A 19548-nucleotide genomic window follows, 5' to 3' on the forward strand; every position below is an offset into this window, starting at 1 on the left:
CATGCAGACATTGTCAGACGTTTCATGTACTCATTGACGAAAGTACACATCTCTAAATAGTGTGTCGCTAAAAAATCTGTTTCCTCAGCCATGTCAGCTAGCCTCAGACTGTTTACAAGCTACGGCTGTTCTGCTGGTGCGGGTAGGCAACGGAGTGGCTTACCATGCCAGTGACGTAGTCGAATGTTGAAATCCAACATGGCGGCGCCCGTGTAACAAAAACAACACTTTCAATGTACCATTTCATCCCTTTTAAAAATATTGCCATTTTAAAAATTGTACCAATGAGAATAAATAAAATACATCTGTCATTTCACCTTTTCTCAAATTTCAGTTCAGTTCATCTTTACACCTTCACCGGAAATACCGCCGTGCATAGAGCCCATTGCATTGGACTCTACGATAGGCGGAAGTTATCGAGCATCCTAAAACCTTCACCGGAAATACCGCCGTGCATAGAGCCCATTGCAATATTGGCAAAACCCCATTATAATCGCATCATGAGGGTGTATGTAAACACACTCACTATGAAACATTATTTCATAGCATATTTCAATTACATATTTCAATAATGGTTTCACACATTTTAGTTGTCAGTAGTTCAACTAGTACAATGTTAAGTTTATGTAACAACATATTAACTAATGTGAGTAAATTTATTTCTCTACTCTGAAACAGTTGTGTTCTTCTTTTTGGGGTAAATCCAAGGCTTATTCCTCACAGCGCGTCTTCCAAACTCGATGGAAAGCATAGGAATAATTCAGCTTGATGGTTTGTTTATTTTGTTGATGGGGCGGCAACACGTGGACAATTAGCGTGTCAAAGGCTGTGCAGTTGTTGTTTTTGATATGAATTACTTCACATACATGCCATATATATATATATATATATATCTGGAGTGTCATCATCGTCCAGTTCAGTTCTTTTATAATAGTATCAGTGCAGGCAGATCAATATTATTGTTAAATGTTATTGTCCCCAAGTATGCAAGCCAAGCCAATGGCAACAAAGGTGAAAAAAGGCAACAGTCCGGCTGACTACATCATGTGTTGTGGTCGTGTCTAGGTGATCTGGATATGGCCTGGATCCGGCTGATTACTGTAAACCTCGGAATAAGCAGAAAGACTAACATTAGCGTAGATGCCATTCTTCTTATGACGTAACAAGTATCGGGAAGTGCTTCAAATTCAGCATTATGAGAGATCACAATTCATCAATATTAGTGTTTCCTAATTTTCAGTCAACAAATGTAAAATAATCCTATCAGCATCCTAAAATACTGTAGAATGAAAATACAACCAATTTTCCCAATGTTATCACATACACATTTTCAAAACAACAAAAGAATATTATCATTTTTACATATTCATTAAGAAAGTTTTTCATACAATTACTGATTCGCTGGGATGTCCAGACTGTTGAGATTCATGTCTACAGTTATATTTGTGTCACATTTTTCTATGTCTAGGTTTTAGCTGTGTGCCCCCTGTGAGCTTGATTAAAACATTAAAATCTTAAGTAAATTGTTGGAAATTTGCCCTTACAACTAATAATAATTATTTATTAACTTCTGTTAAAAATTTAATTTCTCACCACAATAGCCTTTTTACATGGAAAACACTCAACCCACTTTACTCATGTTAACAGAAACAATATATATTTTATACATTTGAAACGCAATCGGTTCTGCTCGATGGAATCCATCATGACATCCTGAAAAAGGCAAGAGTTAAGTGTGGGGTGGAAAGGGCAAGCTTGCCTTCCAATGTTATTGTATGGCACTGTTTCTTTCTGCCACAATAAATTCATAACAAATTCATCCATGGCCATTATTTTATTGGGCATATTCTGTCCCTTTGGCCCAATTAATACATTTAGATACAGCTGTTTGGATTGGAATGATTTATTTGTCTTGGTGTCTCACCAAACACCATCACTCAACATCTTCTCACCATCTTTCACACACTTTCACACCCCCCTCTGGCCAGAGCATCATACCTTTTTGCCTGCCTCAGCAGCTTGTGAAATGAGTGGGGAACGCATATATTATTACCATCGCTAAATGGCACCACCTTATCTCTCAGAGTTGTTGCAGATATACTCACCATCAAGATCACTTAGGTCTTCTGATCAGAAACTCTTAACTGTCCCAAAATCGAGACGTAAGCTTTGGGGTGATCGTTCTTTTTCGGTGTTGGCTCCAAAAATCTGGAATAGTCTGCCTTTGCATATTAGAACTGCCTCCACTGTGGTATCTCTTTTCTCTGGCTTTTCTGTCGAACTCTAACTGCTGATAGGTTAGTCGCTTGTTTGTTTTGTGAGAGTTGTTATATATATGTATTGCGTTGTATAAATGTTCTGTACATTTGCCCTTGGCATGTTTTCAAAAAATTGTACAGCACATTGGTCAACTACCCGTTGTTTTTTCACCCGTTGTGCTTTATAAATAAATGACTTCAAGCGCCCACTTCTGCTATTGAACTTCCTTTTCCTTCATTAAGATGCACAGCAGGATGCATGGTACCTATTGTAAGCAGATTCAGAATGTTAGTTTAACAGAGAACTGCTGTGAGACCACTGAATAATAAAAAGGAATATTTAGTGTTCATTGAAAATAGCAGCACCTGTGCCCACAAGGGAGGGGATAGAAGTCCTTCTGTGTGGATCATCAGTCAGTTGAACTTGTTGGGCTGTTGCATTGGATCATCAACCTGTGATGGCACTCAAAGTCCTGGGGCCTCATTTGTGATGGCATCATGGCATTTTATTACCATCCATTTGATTGCATCTGACAAGCTGCAGATGTGTTACGAGGATGAATTGCATAACACGGCAATATTATTGCAGAACATATTTCACTTTTCATTTTGCAAATATGGCATTTGCATTTCTGTTGTAATCTTTGTTTGATTTTGTTTGTTTTCGTCTGCAGATCGATAAAACGGATGTTCGAGTAGGCTGTTAATTGTAGGACTTGCTTTGTGAAGTCTTCATGTTATTTATAAGAGCCAGTATTGCCATTTCTTTTTCACAACGGTAGACAGTTTCACACACTTTCACGTGTTTCTTCCATCTGCCGACGGTGTCGCCATTTCTCATTTCACCCGTTTTTGTGCGTACACCTGGGTCAGAGTTTACGTGAAGAAGTTTTCTTTTTATAAATACCAATTATTGCGTAGAGAGCAGCGTAGTCCTTCTTTTGTGCGTACGTAACGTTTATAAATGAGGACCCTGGTGTTGTGGTCTATGGGCATCATTGTTTCTCGGCATATCATTATGCAGTTTTTGAGTCGTTTAACTGTATGTAATTCACAAATTAAGGCCAACATTTTTAATATTCGCGCTGTCATGCGTTGACGACTGTTTAAGATGAATTAAATCGGAGATGTTTACTGTTTAAGATGAATTAAATCGTTAAATTTCTTTAAGGCGGTTACTGCACAATCATTTATCCGTTTTAATATTGCGCTTACGAAAATTAACCAGGTTTGACCCATGGAGGTTTAAATGGAACAGCAAAAAAACTAAGTTAAATCATGGTCGACCATGGTCATGGTCATGGTCGAATCAACCATGGTTTTGCTAGCCATAGTTTAACCATGGTATTTGTGTTTCTGAAGACCATCTTTGGTTTTAATGAGAAAAAAATATGAACTATTTGAGAGCCTATTTGATTCCAGAACCTCTAGCACACTTAAATTCTACCGCCCGTCTATTAGGACATATACGAATTTCGCCTAATTATGCGCACACAGTAGGTCTTTGTGTGAGAAACAGATTGGAATTTGATTTTCTTCATGTCTGTTGTAGTTCAATGTTGCAGGTTGGATGTCAATCAGATAAGACGTCTTTAGTTCTTGTGTGTCTTTTTACTATATAGCATGTCAAACCCGCAGCATATTTTATTGAAGAGCTGCTGCAGATGGAAAGATTCTGGCCACATTTATGGAAGATGTAAAAGCTGAATGGAGATTAACCATCAAGCTGTAAATTCCTTGTGATTTACCCTGCAAATAATCGTATACTTTAATACTCTCTTTTATCATTCAAGTGCTGTTAAAGATTTTTGTGATCTTCTCACCCAAGTTAATCAACAATGTCTTTATTTATCATTTTTCATTACTTTTGGAATCTCATTTCTTTCAGTTTTATTGTTAACATTTATTCATTTCTAATCTTAACTGAGGGGTTTGTAAAGAACAAAATGCAGAAAGCAGTGTTGTGCACTCGAGACTCGGTCTCGAGACCATATTTTAATGGTCTTGGTCTTGTCATGGACTCGTGTGCATTTTGACTAGAAATTGACTCGTACTCGAACATATTGGGACTTATTCCAGAGTCCAGTCGAGTCCCATTCAAAATATGTCATGATTGTTACCGTATGTTATTATTTCTTAAAATTGTTATTTGATTGAAACATCCAATGATTGCTGACTTTCTTGTGCGCAACTGCGCATGACTTGAGACTTTAATGTTCGCGGCACGCAAATACAGGGGGACCCAGGTCAGATGTGATGTGGAGCCTCTAGCTCAACTATGTATCGAAAATGTCTGCCTTATCATCCATAATTCAGTTTGCATACAAGAACCACACAGAATTCGTGTGCAGTAATGTTAAGTGAAAGAGCTGGTTGTAATAATTGTAAGTAATAATTATAGTACTGGTTGTAATTATAGTAATACTGGTTGTAATAATTATAATAAAATTACCTTTACACCACTATGTGGCCTTTTTACCATTACAGTGTACATGATTCCATGATATATTTGGTTTACTGTTTGAGTATGGTGCCAATTTTATTGTTACCACCAAATATTTTACATATTCTTGAAGATATCTTTAATTCTGGTTTGAGACCCAACCTCTCTGGTCTCGGTCTCGACTTGGACTCGACTCTCTTTGGTCTCGGACTCGACTCTCTTTGGTAACGGTCTCGACTCGGACTCGACCCTCTATGGTCTCGGTCTGGACTCGGACTCGAGTGAGCTGGTCTCGACTACAACACTGACAGAAAGCATTTTTAAATATGCCTCATCTTTTTAAAATGAAGAAAATGTTTCAGTTTGCACAACTGAAGGTATAAAAGCTATAAATTAAATCTGGCTTAAAGTACTATCCAAAAGAGATTTGTTAATGAAAGGTGTAAATGAGTATGTAACACTGTCCATAATGTGGTGGGCAATAAGGTTAAAGGTATAGCGGAGGATCTTTCCGAATTTTAAAGACACGCCCTCTCCATTTAAAAAAAAAAAAAAAAACATTCGCAACACTCTATTTGCTCCCAAGAGGGAACGCCTATTAAACGTGTGCATGAGAGAGTACAAAGTACAAGCATAAAACATATTTTATATTTTATTGCGCAGATAAAAGGAGGTTGTTTGGAAGGGCATCCAAATTTGGGTAGTCACATTTTGTGGCACAATTATGTTGCAAATTATAAACTCAAAAACATTCATGCAAGGCAAAATGTCAAATGGCCTTCTGTGTTTTATTTACGTATACTGATTGATTGAGTGACGAGGACTCAAGACATGATAATGCAATGGAGAAGTAGCTTGTTGCATTTGTGTAACACGTACTGTGGTGAACACGTTGGAATTATCAAAAATGAACACACAAGGTTTTAGAATATTTCAGCGTGATACCATTTACCATTAGCCTGGATGCTAGCCCAACCCCGCCCACAATATTTTTTGGTCGGGAAGTTCAGTCTGGACTCGATCCATTGAGGAGAAATTATGATCAGTCAAAAAATGAACGGGCCAATTAGATTGCCAGGGAGGGCTTTATATGATGATGGACCAAAGAGTGCTTAACTGTTTTCCCTGACTGCTGCTGGAGAATCGAGATGTATTGATTCCGCTGTCGCGTCTGTTGTAAAGTAAATTTACAGCGCATTAATTTTAATAGACGAACAGAAAACTGCAATCAAGGCTTTTGTCGATAGGAAAGATATTTTTGCCGTCCTTCTTACATGATTCGGCAAAAGTGTAACTTATCAGCTGGCTCTGGTCGCTAAGAAAATGGGATGTAATGTAAAGCCTGTGGTCGTTGTGGTTTCTCCTTTGGTCGCATAGAGGAGTAAGTAAAAGAAGCAACACTCGTTATTTTACTTCTAAATTAAGTAAGTTCTTTAGTTGAAAACTGCGCTATGCAAAGGAGTTGACTTACTGCGTTGCTCTGATTGCACTCAATTGGATAGTCGGTAAACCTACAACCAGAGTTTTTTTTTCCTGGTTCGGTTAAGACGCTCCTCATAATGAAAGCCCTACGGAGCAGTATCAGACTCATATTCTGACTAGAATATGAGTATGACGAAGTCAGGCTAATTTACCATTTGGTCATAAGGCTACTTTAGACAAATGGAGATGTTTACCGTGTCTACGCGGTGCATGACTTGTGCCAGGGCTAGCATCGCTAATCATAGCTTACATTAACTTTTACTAGCAGTGATTTTAAATGGATTTCTCCAAATAGCATGACAAACTTTAGCTGTCTAGTAGAATCTTCGCGACTGCAGCATCAGTGGGAAGCCCAACCTGTGCTTTTAGCGCATGCCAGTGTGAGAAATATTCACCCCAAATCACTCTGGTCTTGTTTCTACACTCACCGGCCACTTTATTAGGTACCCCATGTTAGTAACGGGTTGGACCCCCTTTTGTCTTCAGAACTGCCTCAATTCTTCGTGGCATAGATTCAACAAGGTGCTGGAAGCATTCCTCAGGGAGTTTGGTCCATATTGACATGATGGCATCACACAGTTGCTGCAGATTTGTCGGCTGCACATCCATGATGCGAATCTCCCGTTCCACCACATCCCAAAGATGCTCTATTGGATTGAGATCTGGTGACTGTGGAGGCCATTTGAGTACAGCGAACTCATTGTCATGTTCAAGAAACCAGTCTGAGATGATTCTAGCTTTATGACATGGCGCATTATCCTGCTGAAAGTAGCCATCAGAAGTTGGGTACATTGTGGTCATAAAGGGATGGACATGGTCAGCAACAATACTCAGGTAGGCTGTGGCGTTGCAATGATGCTCAATTGGTACCAAGGGGCCCAAAGAGTGCCAAGAAAATATTCCCCACACCATGACACCACCACCACCAGCCTGAACCGTTGATACAAGGCAGGATGGATCCATGCTTTCATGTTGTAGACGCCAAATTCTGACCCTATACCATCCGAATGTCGCAGCAGAAATCGAGACTCATCAGACCAGGCAACGTTTTTCCAATCTTCTATTGTCCAATTTCGATGAGCTTGTGCAAATTGTAGCCTCAGTTTCCTGTTCTTAGCTGAAAGGAGTGGCACCCGGTGTGGTCTTCTGCTGCTGTAGCCCATCTGCCTCAAAGTTCGACGTACTGTGCGTTCAGAGATGCTCTTCTGCCCGCCTTGGTTGTAACGGGTGGTTATTTCAGTCGCTGTTGCCCTTCTATCAGCTCGAACCAGTCTGGCCATTCTCCTCTGACCTCTGGCATCAACAAGGCATTTCCGCCCACAGAACTGCCGTTTACTGGATGTTTTTTCTTTTTCGGACCATTCTCTGTAAACCCTAGAGATGGTTGTGCGTGAAAATCCCAGTAGATTAGCAGTTTCTGAAATACTCAGACCAGCCCTTCTGGCATCAACAATCATGCCACGTTCAAAGTCACTCAAATCACCTTTCTTCCCCATACTGATGCTCGGTTTGAACTGCAGGAGATTGTCTTGACCATGTCTACATGCCTAAATGCACTGAGTTGCCGCCATGTGATTGGCTGCTTAGAAATTAAGTGTTAACGAGCAGTTGGACAGGTGTACCTAATAAAGTGGCCGGTGAGTGTATATTCTGCGGCCTTTCTCTTCTTATCATACACTTCGTATATATTTTTTCTCTTTCGACCCTTAGCCATTTTCAAAGGAATGGCTGAAACCGTAACTCATCGCACATAATACACCTGAAAGTGAAAACTACATGGGGACAAGCACGTACGACGGCCTAACGTAAACATATCACCAGAATGATTGACACTTAGGTGGACCAATAGTATAGGCTACCTAAAAAGGAAATCCTCCGCTATACCTTTAACCAACTGAATTTAAACATGCATTTCATTCACAAAATAAAATGCCTCACATGAACGTAAATGAAATTTTTTTTTTTTTCTGCTGTTCTTATTTCATGACTCTGTTCTATCCCATTTCCCACTAGGTAACTGTTTGACCCCTAAAAAGGCGGGACCCTGCAAAGGTGCTTTCCCTCGTTGGCATTACAACGCTGCATCAAGCAAGTGTGAGAACTTTGTCTTTGGAGGGTGTAAGGACAATAACAACAACTATCTCTCCGAACAGGAGTGTTTAAATGCCTGTAAAAACATCACAGGTAATGCAAATCTCATTGTTTTTTGGTAGGGTTGTACTATAGGTAATCCCTTAAAATGAAAACTGTCCTTATTTATTTGTGCTTACAAACAGTACGCTGTTTTTTTTATCCCCCATGGAAACACCTAAAGAGAAATTTGAAGAATCTTCACTTGGTTATTTACTTACCAATGATAGTTAATAGATCTATTATCTGTCACAATATAACAAAAGCATCATCAAATAGTCCATACTACTTTTCAACTCTTCTGGAAATGTAATGAAATAGTGTTGTTTAATTATCTCAGCACACTTTATATTCGGTGTCTTTAACTACTATGTACTTGCATAAAAAAATAAGTACAATGTACTTATTGTGTTTATGTTGTATTATAAAAATCTTGCTTTTATTAAGGTGGGCTACGGGTAAGTGTAGGACAGGATTGGTGGTATTATTAGGTTAAAGGGTAAGGGAAGTGTAATTATAGATGTACTGTACTTACAAATAAATTACAGCTGTAATTACATGCTGGTAATTATAATAATAGAAAGACAATTTAAATTGTACGCATAGAATAAGTGTATTGTATCAAATTATTAACTTAAATGTTAGTACATGGTAGTTGAAAACATCAAATATAAAGTGGGACTGATTATCTTTTACTCTGCTGCAGTTCTTAAATCAAATGTGGCATCAGTGGATCAGTTCAGAATTTATTTAGAATTTAGATTAAATTCAGAATTTAATCCCATATAGCATGAGATTAAACCTGCAGAATATTTAATTGTAAGAGCTGCCACAAATTACAAAATGTTTTGTTAACAGAAAATAATACAGAATATGAGTGCAAAATGAGGGTGGGTCTGTCACGTAACGCACACAAACAGGTACTGTAGGGTAAGATCCAAGAGCAATTTATTGGGGTAATCCGTGATCATAATCCAAGTCAGGCAGAAGGTCAAAATCCAACAAAGGCAGTCCAAAAAACATGAAAAAATACAGGCATCAAAACATGGACTGGCGTGGACATAAAACAAGGACTCCATGAAGAAAACTGACACAGACAGGGTATAAATACACAGAACCAACAATGAACAACAGGGAACAGCTGGGTACAATGATGACGGGGAACAGCTGAGTGCAATGAACTGATGAGTGACAGTGACAGACAGAATGCTGGGAAATGAAGTCAAATGTGAAGGACACCGTGATAATGAGGACCTCTAGTGACAACCCAGGGAAACACAACCAGACACTGTGACAGGGTCTTGGTTCAGCTACTCTATATGGCCATGCAGACATTTTAGAGAATTCTGTGCTTGCAACTTTGTTTGCTCCAGGTCCTTTTCTGTTCCAAAGTGATATTACCCCTGTACACAAAGTGGGTTCATAAAGAAATAGTTCAGTGACTTTGGAGAAGTCATCTTGACTGGTCCCTTTTCTGAAGCCTTCCAGAACACCTTTGTGATAAATTCAGGGGCGTAGCACCACATTTTGGGCCCTGGGTACAAACCATCTTGCTGGGCCCCCGTACCAAATACCATATAGTGAAACCAATGGTGGGGTTTTATCATAAAAACACTTAAAATGTAAACAAAATAAGCCACACCAATTAATATTTTTTGTTTTATTGTCAAAAGTACAAATTCAGGGCTCCAGACTAACTTTTTGGACTAGGAGCGCTGTCGACCCTGACTGAAAATTTTAGGAGCACAAGCAGAAAATTTAGGGACACACCTTAAATCAGCTCGCAATGCAATTATTCAAATTTAACTGTAATACTGACAAATTCTTTAATAATAAAGAGACTTAAAATAAAACAGCATTTCGTAATATCTGTATGTTAAGTTCACAGGGCTCCAGAATTAAATTTGAGGGCAGCACCACCTCAAATGAGAACTCACTCTGAGTTCTACAAATAATAATAATAAAATAAAAAAAATCTGGTTGCATTGGGGCTGACAATAAATCACTAAGCTTAATTTAGGGTGTAGATGAAATTAACTTTAGTTATTATCATTCATAATGTCTTCATATTAATTAAAAAAACAAAATAGTGAAACATGTACAGTATATTAAGGAGTGAAAATAGCCAATAAACATCCTGTTTAGTTTTTTTTTAAATAAGTGTTTAAATAAGAGTTTTCCATCATAAATATTTTTCATTTTAGATTTTTCATTTTTCACTGCCTAAGCTTTTGACACAGCCACAGTCTCACGGTAGGCCGACGTACTGTATGAGTGCAATTGTGGTGCCTTTTATCTTGTGAATTTGGGTGAACATTTGTGAATATTTTATCATATATTCTTAGTGGGACAGTTCATTATTTTGGTGCAGTTATGGTTTCACTTGTTTTGAAATCTATCCCATTGGGGACTACTTGTATATAAATAAAACCCCATCTTTAGTATCATAGTGCATTTGCATATTATATAGTGCTTATTAGTATTTTTCTCTCACACACACACACATACCTGTTGTTTTATTTCAGAATGCATCGATTCATCAACTGGGGTTTTTACATGTTTTTGATGTGTCAAAGGTCCCGTATACTTGCATTTATTGGACTTTTTTAAATTTTTGTTTGGAGGATCCCTTTAATTTTAAAAGCATGGCAAAAAGCATTATTCCCTCCTTTTGCTAGCAGTTTACACTCTTTTGGTCTTTCCAAGCTGAGACATGCATGCAGAGATTAGCCTCCATTTCTAAACCAGTGCTTCAGTGAGGTCAGGCACTGACGCCTGGTGCGGTACATTTCTAAATGACTTCTGCAGGCCTGGCAAGTTCATCCACACAAAACATCTGTATGGATCTCACTTTTTGTGTTCAGGGGCATCTTCTGTCTGGGGTAGACAAACTGGTGCAACAATGTTGTAAGGACAAGAAGCTGTAGGATTTGCCCTCACAGAAATCATTAGATTATCATATTTATTCCTTTGAGACATCTCCGTTCATTACATTCTGATGGTTCATGGGAGATTGTAGATTTAATGTCTTCTCAAATGTTGTCTGTCTGCAGTAATCCCTGGTGGAGATTCGAGAAAGGTGACTGTGGAAGGTATGTTTGCTTTTAAACTCCCCTCTGCCCAAAACTTCTCCCAGAGTGTGTTGCTCGTCTCAGTCTGTGTTTTTGTCTGTGTGTGATGCAGAATGTTCCACTTCATGTGGAGAAGACCAGTTTAAATGCTCCAATGGCTGCTGTGTGAACAAAGAGTTTGAGTGTGATGGATATCAGCACTGCGGGGACGGTTCTGATGAGACCAACTGTGAGCAATGTGAGACTCTACACCACAACCACACACACCTCATGACATGTATTCCATTTCTAAATGTACTTCTTTTACTTTTTAGTGACTAAAAGCCTGGGTCGACTTCTTGAGATTGGGGTGAATGAAAAAGGTGAGTTTTATGGAGTGCTGAGAAATTGTAATTGTATTGCCGTGACACACCAAGCCACTGGTGGGCCATCTGAGCATCTGTCAGGTTAGCTTTGCCCAGTTGAGTGTGTTGAGTCGGTGTCAGTGAGAGCGAGAACTCTGATTGGCTCTTATAATCGTATATCATTTTACCTGAGCATTCCGATATTTTCATAAAATGAGCCGCCTGGGATGAAGAAAGTGATTTGCATGATTGATATTCAAATATGGTAAGCAAGTGCTGTTTTGTTTGTGTTGTCCTAGTTTGGGATTCTCTTTTTGAATGAAGAATGTAGTAGACTATTGATACCGGCTGACATAAACCGATATTTCATTACATACAATACATGCTCTTTGTCAGTTGCCTGTAGTCTTTGTGGTGTGTTACTTCATCAGTGTGTTTCACGTACACAGTGCGGAAAGAGCGAGAATGACAGGCAAACATTATTGTAGGACTGTGTTACTCACTGAACGGTAAAGTTTTCTCATTCGGTGTGTTTACACATGTAATCTAATAACGTTGTTAATAACGTTCTGGTCGTCTCTCTTCTGGTTTGTGTTTTGGAGGAGGCGAGGCTTAGGACGGCCAGTTGTCATAAAGGCGGGATCGTATACTTCAATGCTAGCAGGCTTAAGTTAGCATTTCCAGAACACCTATTGCACCTTTAATGAATAATTGACTCCAACATTTAAGCCACCATATTATGTCATTTGTCATATAATGTCATTATGTAATTTCTTTTATGGAACACGGTGGAAATTTAGTGGAATCACCTGGCTTTTCTTGTCTATATAATAAAAGGTGTCAAGCTGCAATAAAGGCAAATACACAGAAAGATAAAACGAGATAGTCCATACAACAAGGCTTTTGAAGCAATTTGATTGAACAAACCAAATTTTCCTCTCCACATTTGTCTTTTATGAAGTAAACTAATTCCTTTAGTTTACATGTATTGAGCAAAAGTCTGATGTTTTAGAATATCCTCTCACATCACATCTCATCATGATAGCATTTTGATGATGTGGAAGGGCTAATGCGATATGAGAGCTGCTGCATATTGGAGTTGTAGGTGGAGAATGCCTTTCTTTTCTTTTTTTTATTGCTCATTATTATCGATCTCTGTTTTCATTTATCAACAGTTAATGTTTTATATTTTTGTTATCCCACCAACAGTTTGTGCATGTGAAACGGATTGCTTATTTCTTCATAATCTTTAATTCTCTGCTAATCCTGTTCTCCTATGGTGACGGAACAGCCCACTGCACAGATCCTCCTGACACGGGCCCATGTCGAGCCAGCTTTACTCGCTGGTACTATGACCCTCTCAACAAAAGATGTCATCGCTTCGTCTTTGGTGGCTGTGATGGCAATGACAACAACTTCGAAACGACAGACAAATGCATGAGCAACTGCTCAGGGGTCACAGGTATGAGTACAAGTCTGATATATCAATGATGATGGCTGAAGAATGGATTTGATGTATGTTTCTGATGTCTTACTTTTAGAAAAAGACGTGTTTGCCAGAGGATTGTTTGCAAGGCTTGATGATGGCCTAGGGGAAAGCCAGTCAGGTAACATCTAATTATCTCATTTACATGCATCTTCCTTTTATATTTTCCTAGATATACCTTAAAATAATTATCTTGTGCCTCATTGCTTTTTTCATGTATTAAGCATGAATATATATATATATATATATATATATATTGGTTTATACTTAAAACCTAAACCAAGATATTTTCCTACGTCTTTTGTCATAATTTTTGGTAACACTTTACTTAGCCTTAATAAATAATGCATTATAAAAAGTATTTATAATGCTGTAGCAAGGTTCAGGGAAGAAGGAGGCAGGAACCGGATAACAATCAAAAAATACAACTTTATTTAAATGAAATAAACAAACAAAATACCTGCCAGCAGTCCCTCACGGAACTGCTGGCTACCCAAATAAAACAACTACCGGCCAGCAGCCCCTCGCAGATGACTGCTGGCTTACCAAAATATATGTGGGTGCACTGTGTATGCACGCACATGCATGTATATTAAAGAAAAAATATATTATTTATATATAAAATATTTATGGATAAATATTTTGGATGCGATTAATCGTTTGACAGCCCGAACATAAATATATATATATATATATATATATATATATATACTGTATAATACATATATATACATAATGAATTACAACATGTGTTATGAATACCTTTTATAATGCATTACACATCAAGCCTTCAAGTAAAACGTTACCCAATCCAATTTTGCTTCTTGCATTTAATTTTGTAAATGTACAGTATCTTGTTTTAAAGATATCAATATATTTTGCTAGGAAGCAAGACCGAATATTGGTTAAAGGTTGTTTTTTTGTTGTTGTTTTTTTTTGTGTTTCACCACAACTATATACTGTATATATTTTTTTTATTCTAGTGACTGGTGTATTCTAGTGTGAAGTGTGTTCAGTACGAGTTCACGCAGGGCATGTTCTGGATTGTCTTTTCTCCTCCCTCAGCTTCTGTTGCCCTGGCTGTGGTGTTGGTCGTGGGCATCTTGGCCGTTCTGGCTGTGCTGGGTTACTTCTTCCTCAAGAACAGGAGAAAAAACCATCAGCATCAGCGCGTGGCCACCAACAGTCCTCCAGTGGCTTTGGGTGAAGAACACCAACAGATGGTCTACAACAGCACCACTGCCAAAGCATGACACCAGTGTCTTTAAAACATCATGGTCTGCCACTCCGATCTACTGCAGGCTGGCTGCAGTGTAGGACGGGTCATATGAATCATTCCCTTGTTAAAAGTACTCTGGTAGAGGTTTCTGACCTTAACCTAAAGCCATATTACAAGTTTAGTCACTGGACCAGGTGGTCTTTTTATCTCAGGTCTTAATGATCAAGGTGTTTCTTTTTAATGTGGATGTTTGGAATTAGTGTATTATGTTACATTGAGACTCAAGTGTGTGCTTTTGAAATGGCACAAGAGAGTTTATAAAGTAGATATTGGATTTTTATCATTCCCTTAAAATGGTCTTCTACAATCAGAGAATTTTATAAGCATGTGACTAAATGCATTGTAATAGTCTTTTTGTTTTATTTGTTATTCACAAGCTGTATTTATCATTCTGAAGATTGTTGATGGGAGTAGAATTTCTTGAATTATCTAGATTAATAATTCTGTAACATTTTTAATTACATTTTCATGGTGACAATTTATTGTTTATATATGGAATATTTGTGAGATGAATTGTATTATTTGTCCCACAAAACCGTGAGTTTGTGTTGCACTAAATGTAAAATGCCAGCTTTTCTTTTCTTTTTTTTATTCTTTTAAGTGTTTATTAAAGAGAACTTATTCATATCGAGTGTTTGAGTGATATTCCAGTTACTGAGTAGAGTACTGGGAAAATGGGCTTTAAAACTAGAAAACAAAGTTTAATGCATAATACATTTTTGCCTCTGAATGTCATTCAGAATGGGTCACTAACTGTTTTGTTGCTGAATGGTTGCATTGAACTGACATGAACTGGACAATGACACACTTTTTTAGAGTTGCTTTATAGCAGAATTTCATACAATCTGTATTGTATAAAGCGTTATGTAAATAAAGGTGACTTGACAATTCATAGTTTAGCCTACGACTGATGTGGAGACATGGAGGGCAAAACATCAATTTTCCATTTCAAAAGATGAAAAACGAACCTACTGCAATATTTTTTAAAACGTTTGACGTGGAAAATAAGGTGACTTAATGTACTGAAACAGCCTTTTATTTTCTATTCGAATGGGATTGTGCGAACCTTATGAATGCACTGATAGAGCTCGTTGTTATTTGGTAGAATAGCGACAACCATTGGCAGTGACGAGTCTCGCATGTTTCGTGAAAATAGTCGAATTGACCAAAATAAAACAAAAAGCAGAATAAAATGTTAAATCATGGACCGAACATACAAAATTGGGCCCACCGTAGTTCCTCAAAAGTTGTTTGAAATCGCTCAGCTACAATGGTGAATTGTATTTTTTATTTTTAATAGAATGTCTTAAACATTTCTATTTAGAACTTGTAAATAGCCTTACAGTAAAAACAGGCAACACACTCCAAAGATTATTAAATAAAAAGAAAAATAATAAATACAATAAAATAAAAAGAAGCATTCACAAGACGGCATACTCATAATCATCTTACAATAAGTAAGATTCATAATATCTTACAATAGACATAGCTTTTGAAATTTTTACAATTTTAAGAGACTTCATCATCAGAGTGAGTTCGTTAGAGAAAACCTTTTATAAAGGAGGTTTTGGCAATTTATGAAAAAATTGCCATTCAAAAATTGTGAATATTTTATCATCATTCTCAACGTAACAAATCATTTATTTCACATTCAGTGTTATATTAATTTGAACTCAAAAAGTATAAATCTATCTTTCTAAAATGATTTTACACACTGGCAATCAACAAACAGATGATTTAAAGACTCTTCACAGTTGTTACAAAAGGTACATTCTTTACCAATATCCACAAAATTAGAAAGCCACATTAGTTGGATATATTTTGTGTTAGATAAGCTATTCAGGTGAATTTCTCTTACTTTGTTAGAAATACAAAATTTGCAAAGGAAGCAGCCATGCTTTCCTCCAATTAAAATATCTTCTTGTATTTTTTTCCAAAATGCAATTTCTTTGTATCCTACATTTGTTATCAAAATATATTTACCATTTATAAGGAGATCATAGTCTTTATTTTGGCTTTATATTATTAGCACATTAAATTAATAATCCCAGAGGGAATGAATAGCTTTAATTAGTTACTACCGAAATTTTTTTACATTTTTTAGAAAAATTGAATTTGGACCAAAAAAAAAAAAAAAGAATCATTATCCACGCTGTTTAACTACCAGTTACTTTTCTCAGCGCTGGTCGTAACAGTCCAATCACATTCGTTCGTGCTTATAAATGGGAATATTGTTGAGATAATTTTACACTTGTGTCAGATTGTTTGGAATGAACGAATAAAACCGTATACACGTACACTATTCGTGTACAAACAATAATTATTTTTTTTCTCAAAAAAGAATAAACGCTTATCGAATGGCGATCAGTAAGACGCCATGCGCCCCCTAGAGGAGAACTTCCCTGCATGATTATCATGCATTTTTCCGTGACCGCCTCTCTTGTCCACTAGGAGACATCATTTCTCCAATTTACGTTATAGTTATAACCAATCACCCTAATGAATTTCCTTGAAGGCTAGTGTTCTGTCGCAATAGCCATTAACCATCATGTTTGTGATTATTTTAATAATTTTAATAATGTAATAAATAATTAAAAATATTATAGGCCCTAATCATCCCCCCCATTTCTGTTTTGTCTCAATACATTGTTTTTTGTTTTGTTTTTGTTAATTACTTCTGACGGAATTCTTCACCTTGAATTACTTGATGAACACAATGGTTTTAGACAAAAGCCAAACATTCACGTTTCCATGGAATCTGTCACTTCCAAGCAAGTCCTGACTTGTTTGTTTTTTTGTTTTTGCTTTGTTTTGTTTTTTTGTTTCTTGTCTGAAATGCCTTATGGAAGAAACCAGTCATTATAATATCATCACTGATTATTCTGAACATACGGAATAGCAAAGCAATCTTAAATACAGGATAAAGTTTGGCTCAATGTTTGGCAATGTTCATTTATTCATTGGGGAGTGGCACCTCTCATAAATGTAAAACACCAACACTGTATGACTCAGATCAGGTTTAAAAGGTTGTAATTTTTATACAAATAAAAGTCCATGTGATGATTGTCATTCTTTTTCACTCTGCAGTTTTCTTTGGCCTGACTTGTGTTGGGACGAGTGCAGGCTGATCCTGGCATACACTGACACAAGCGTCTAAGGTTTCTGAAATAACTGGAAGTTTACATTCTGACTTGTACTGATTACCGAAAAAGTGTTTTCTTTACATTTAAACAGATTTCCTCTCTCAGTGTGGGATGTTTGCCGGGAGTCGTGGAAGAATTTCTTTCATAGTGTTTCTGTTTTTCTGGTTTCTGGACAGCGGTGACGTGCAGACAGAATTCATACACCTGTCCAGCTGGTTGCGTTGGAGGACAAACATGTTTTTTGGCATGTCTTGACGTGTTCTGTTTCGATGTTCATCCTAATTACATATTTGAAGACTTGTTGTAGGCTAATGTTATGTGAAAAGACATAACATGAGTAAAATAACTGTTGCGTAAGTAGGGATGTTATAATTGTTAAAATGACGTCATGCATTCATGCGTTATGCATTTTGAAATCCCAAGAGTAATAAATGTCTGTATTTGTCAGGTTAGTACATTCATGGGACATGCATTTTTAAAGTGGGAAATGTCACAGCCCAACAGGGTTGAACTTCAGACCCAATCAATCAATCAATCAATCAATCAATCAATCAATCAATCAATCAATCAATCAATCAATCAATCAATCAGAGTGATTAACAAGAAGTGTCACAAGGGGAGAATGTGTCCTCCCTCACCGTAAAACTATAGGGAGCTCCTCTTTCTCAAACATCGCTATGAGTCAGTGGAATACGCTCCCCACGGAATTTATTTTATGCACTGATTTTAACACATTTTCGGGTTTGTTAAAGAGTTGGTTGCTAAGTAAGCAAGTTTGCACACATTGTTAAGATTGTGTGTGTGTGTGTGTGTGTTGTTGGGATTGTGCTATACTGTGTTTAAGATGCTGTTATATTGTTTAAAAATGTGTTTGTTGGAGAGGGGCAAATTTGGCTGATGGTCTCCCTGTTTCTGTATTTCTACCTGTAGACTTGTATTACTCTTTTCATAATCATGTGCAATTTTAATTTTAAATTTGTATTTGTATTAAATTTGTATCTTTTCAAACGATCAATCAAAACTATTTAAAGAAGAAAGTATTATTTTAAAAGCTACATTCAGGCCTATTTTGACTTATTTATTCTAATTGACTCATTAAAATGTAGGCTAATGGGGACAAATAATGTGGACATGCAAAATAAAAATGTATGATAAAAACATTTTACTGTATATAGTTGCTGGTTGTGGTTGTGATTTCAATTAGCAATAACGATTATTCATAATGTGTGGCTACACGTAATTTATGTAATTGTTCATACAAACACACATTTTATTTCTGTAGTTCTCAAAATCCATATACTGTATATTGCTGAAATGAAAATCTATAGGTTTACCAAACGATTAATTCATTAACCATTACTGTAAGATCAATTAATCATTTGGAATTGTATTAAACTGAACAAAAAGAGATGCAAATCAAAAGTTTCATAGTAAGAGCTAAGGCTGTTACTGTGAATGAAACAATAATGGAGATGTAACACTTATTTTGTGTTGTGAAAAGGACACTTTGTGATTTTGTTAATTGTACTAACACAGTTGAAAACATGATGAAATGTTTGAAAAAAGTTAAAGAGATGAAAAGTTTAAAAGATGATCTGTTGTGATATTAGCACTAAGAGTTTTGAAAATGAACACCTTTAGGCCTACTTGTGAAAATATTAAGCGAATTAAGAAAAAACTGTAAAAAGAAATTGAAGATTAAAAAAAGGTTTAACAATAAAAACCATTGTAGGCTATATGTAGCCTATAAAGTACGGATAAAGTAACTAATTGCAGTTCCAATATAGTTAAGTAATTTTGTTCTTATGCACTGGTAAAAGTAGGCTATTTCACAGAGACACACACACACGCACGCGCGCGCACACACACATATGCAGGCACGCAAGAGTCTGCGCATGCGCACTCGATCACT

General features: G+C 36.9%; 1 protein-coding gene across 1 annotated transcript in view; it reads left to right on the plus strand.

Moving 5' to 3' along the window:
• The window catches only part of spint1b (serine peptidase inhibitor, Kunitz type 1 b), a 29621-nt gene extending 14236 nt beyond the window's left edge, over positions 1-15385 (plus strand). Inside the window, exons 4-10 of the mRNA XM_039667136.2 lie at positions 8197-8367; positions 11367-11405; positions 11497-11622; positions 11699-11746; positions 13020-13190; positions 13270-13335; positions 14280-15385. Coding sequence (XP_039523070.2) covers positions 8197-8367; positions 11367-11405; positions 11497-11622; positions 11699-11746; positions 13020-13190; positions 13270-13335; positions 14280-14467 — 809 coding nt within the window. The 3' untranslated portion in view covers positions 14468-15385. The remainder of the gene's footprint in view (positions 1-8196; positions 8368-11366; positions 11406-11496; positions 11623-11698; positions 11747-13019; positions 13191-13269; positions 13336-14279) is intronic.
• Positions 15386-19548: the final 4163 nt, after the last annotated feature.

This window comes from Pimephales promelas, chromosome 13 (genome assembly GCF_988280905.1).
Source record: "Pimephales promelas chromosome 13, fPimPro1.hap1.1, whole genome shotgun sequence".
NCBI lineage: Eukaryota > Metazoa > Chordata > Actinopteri > Cypriniformes > Leuciscidae > Pimephales > Pimephales promelas.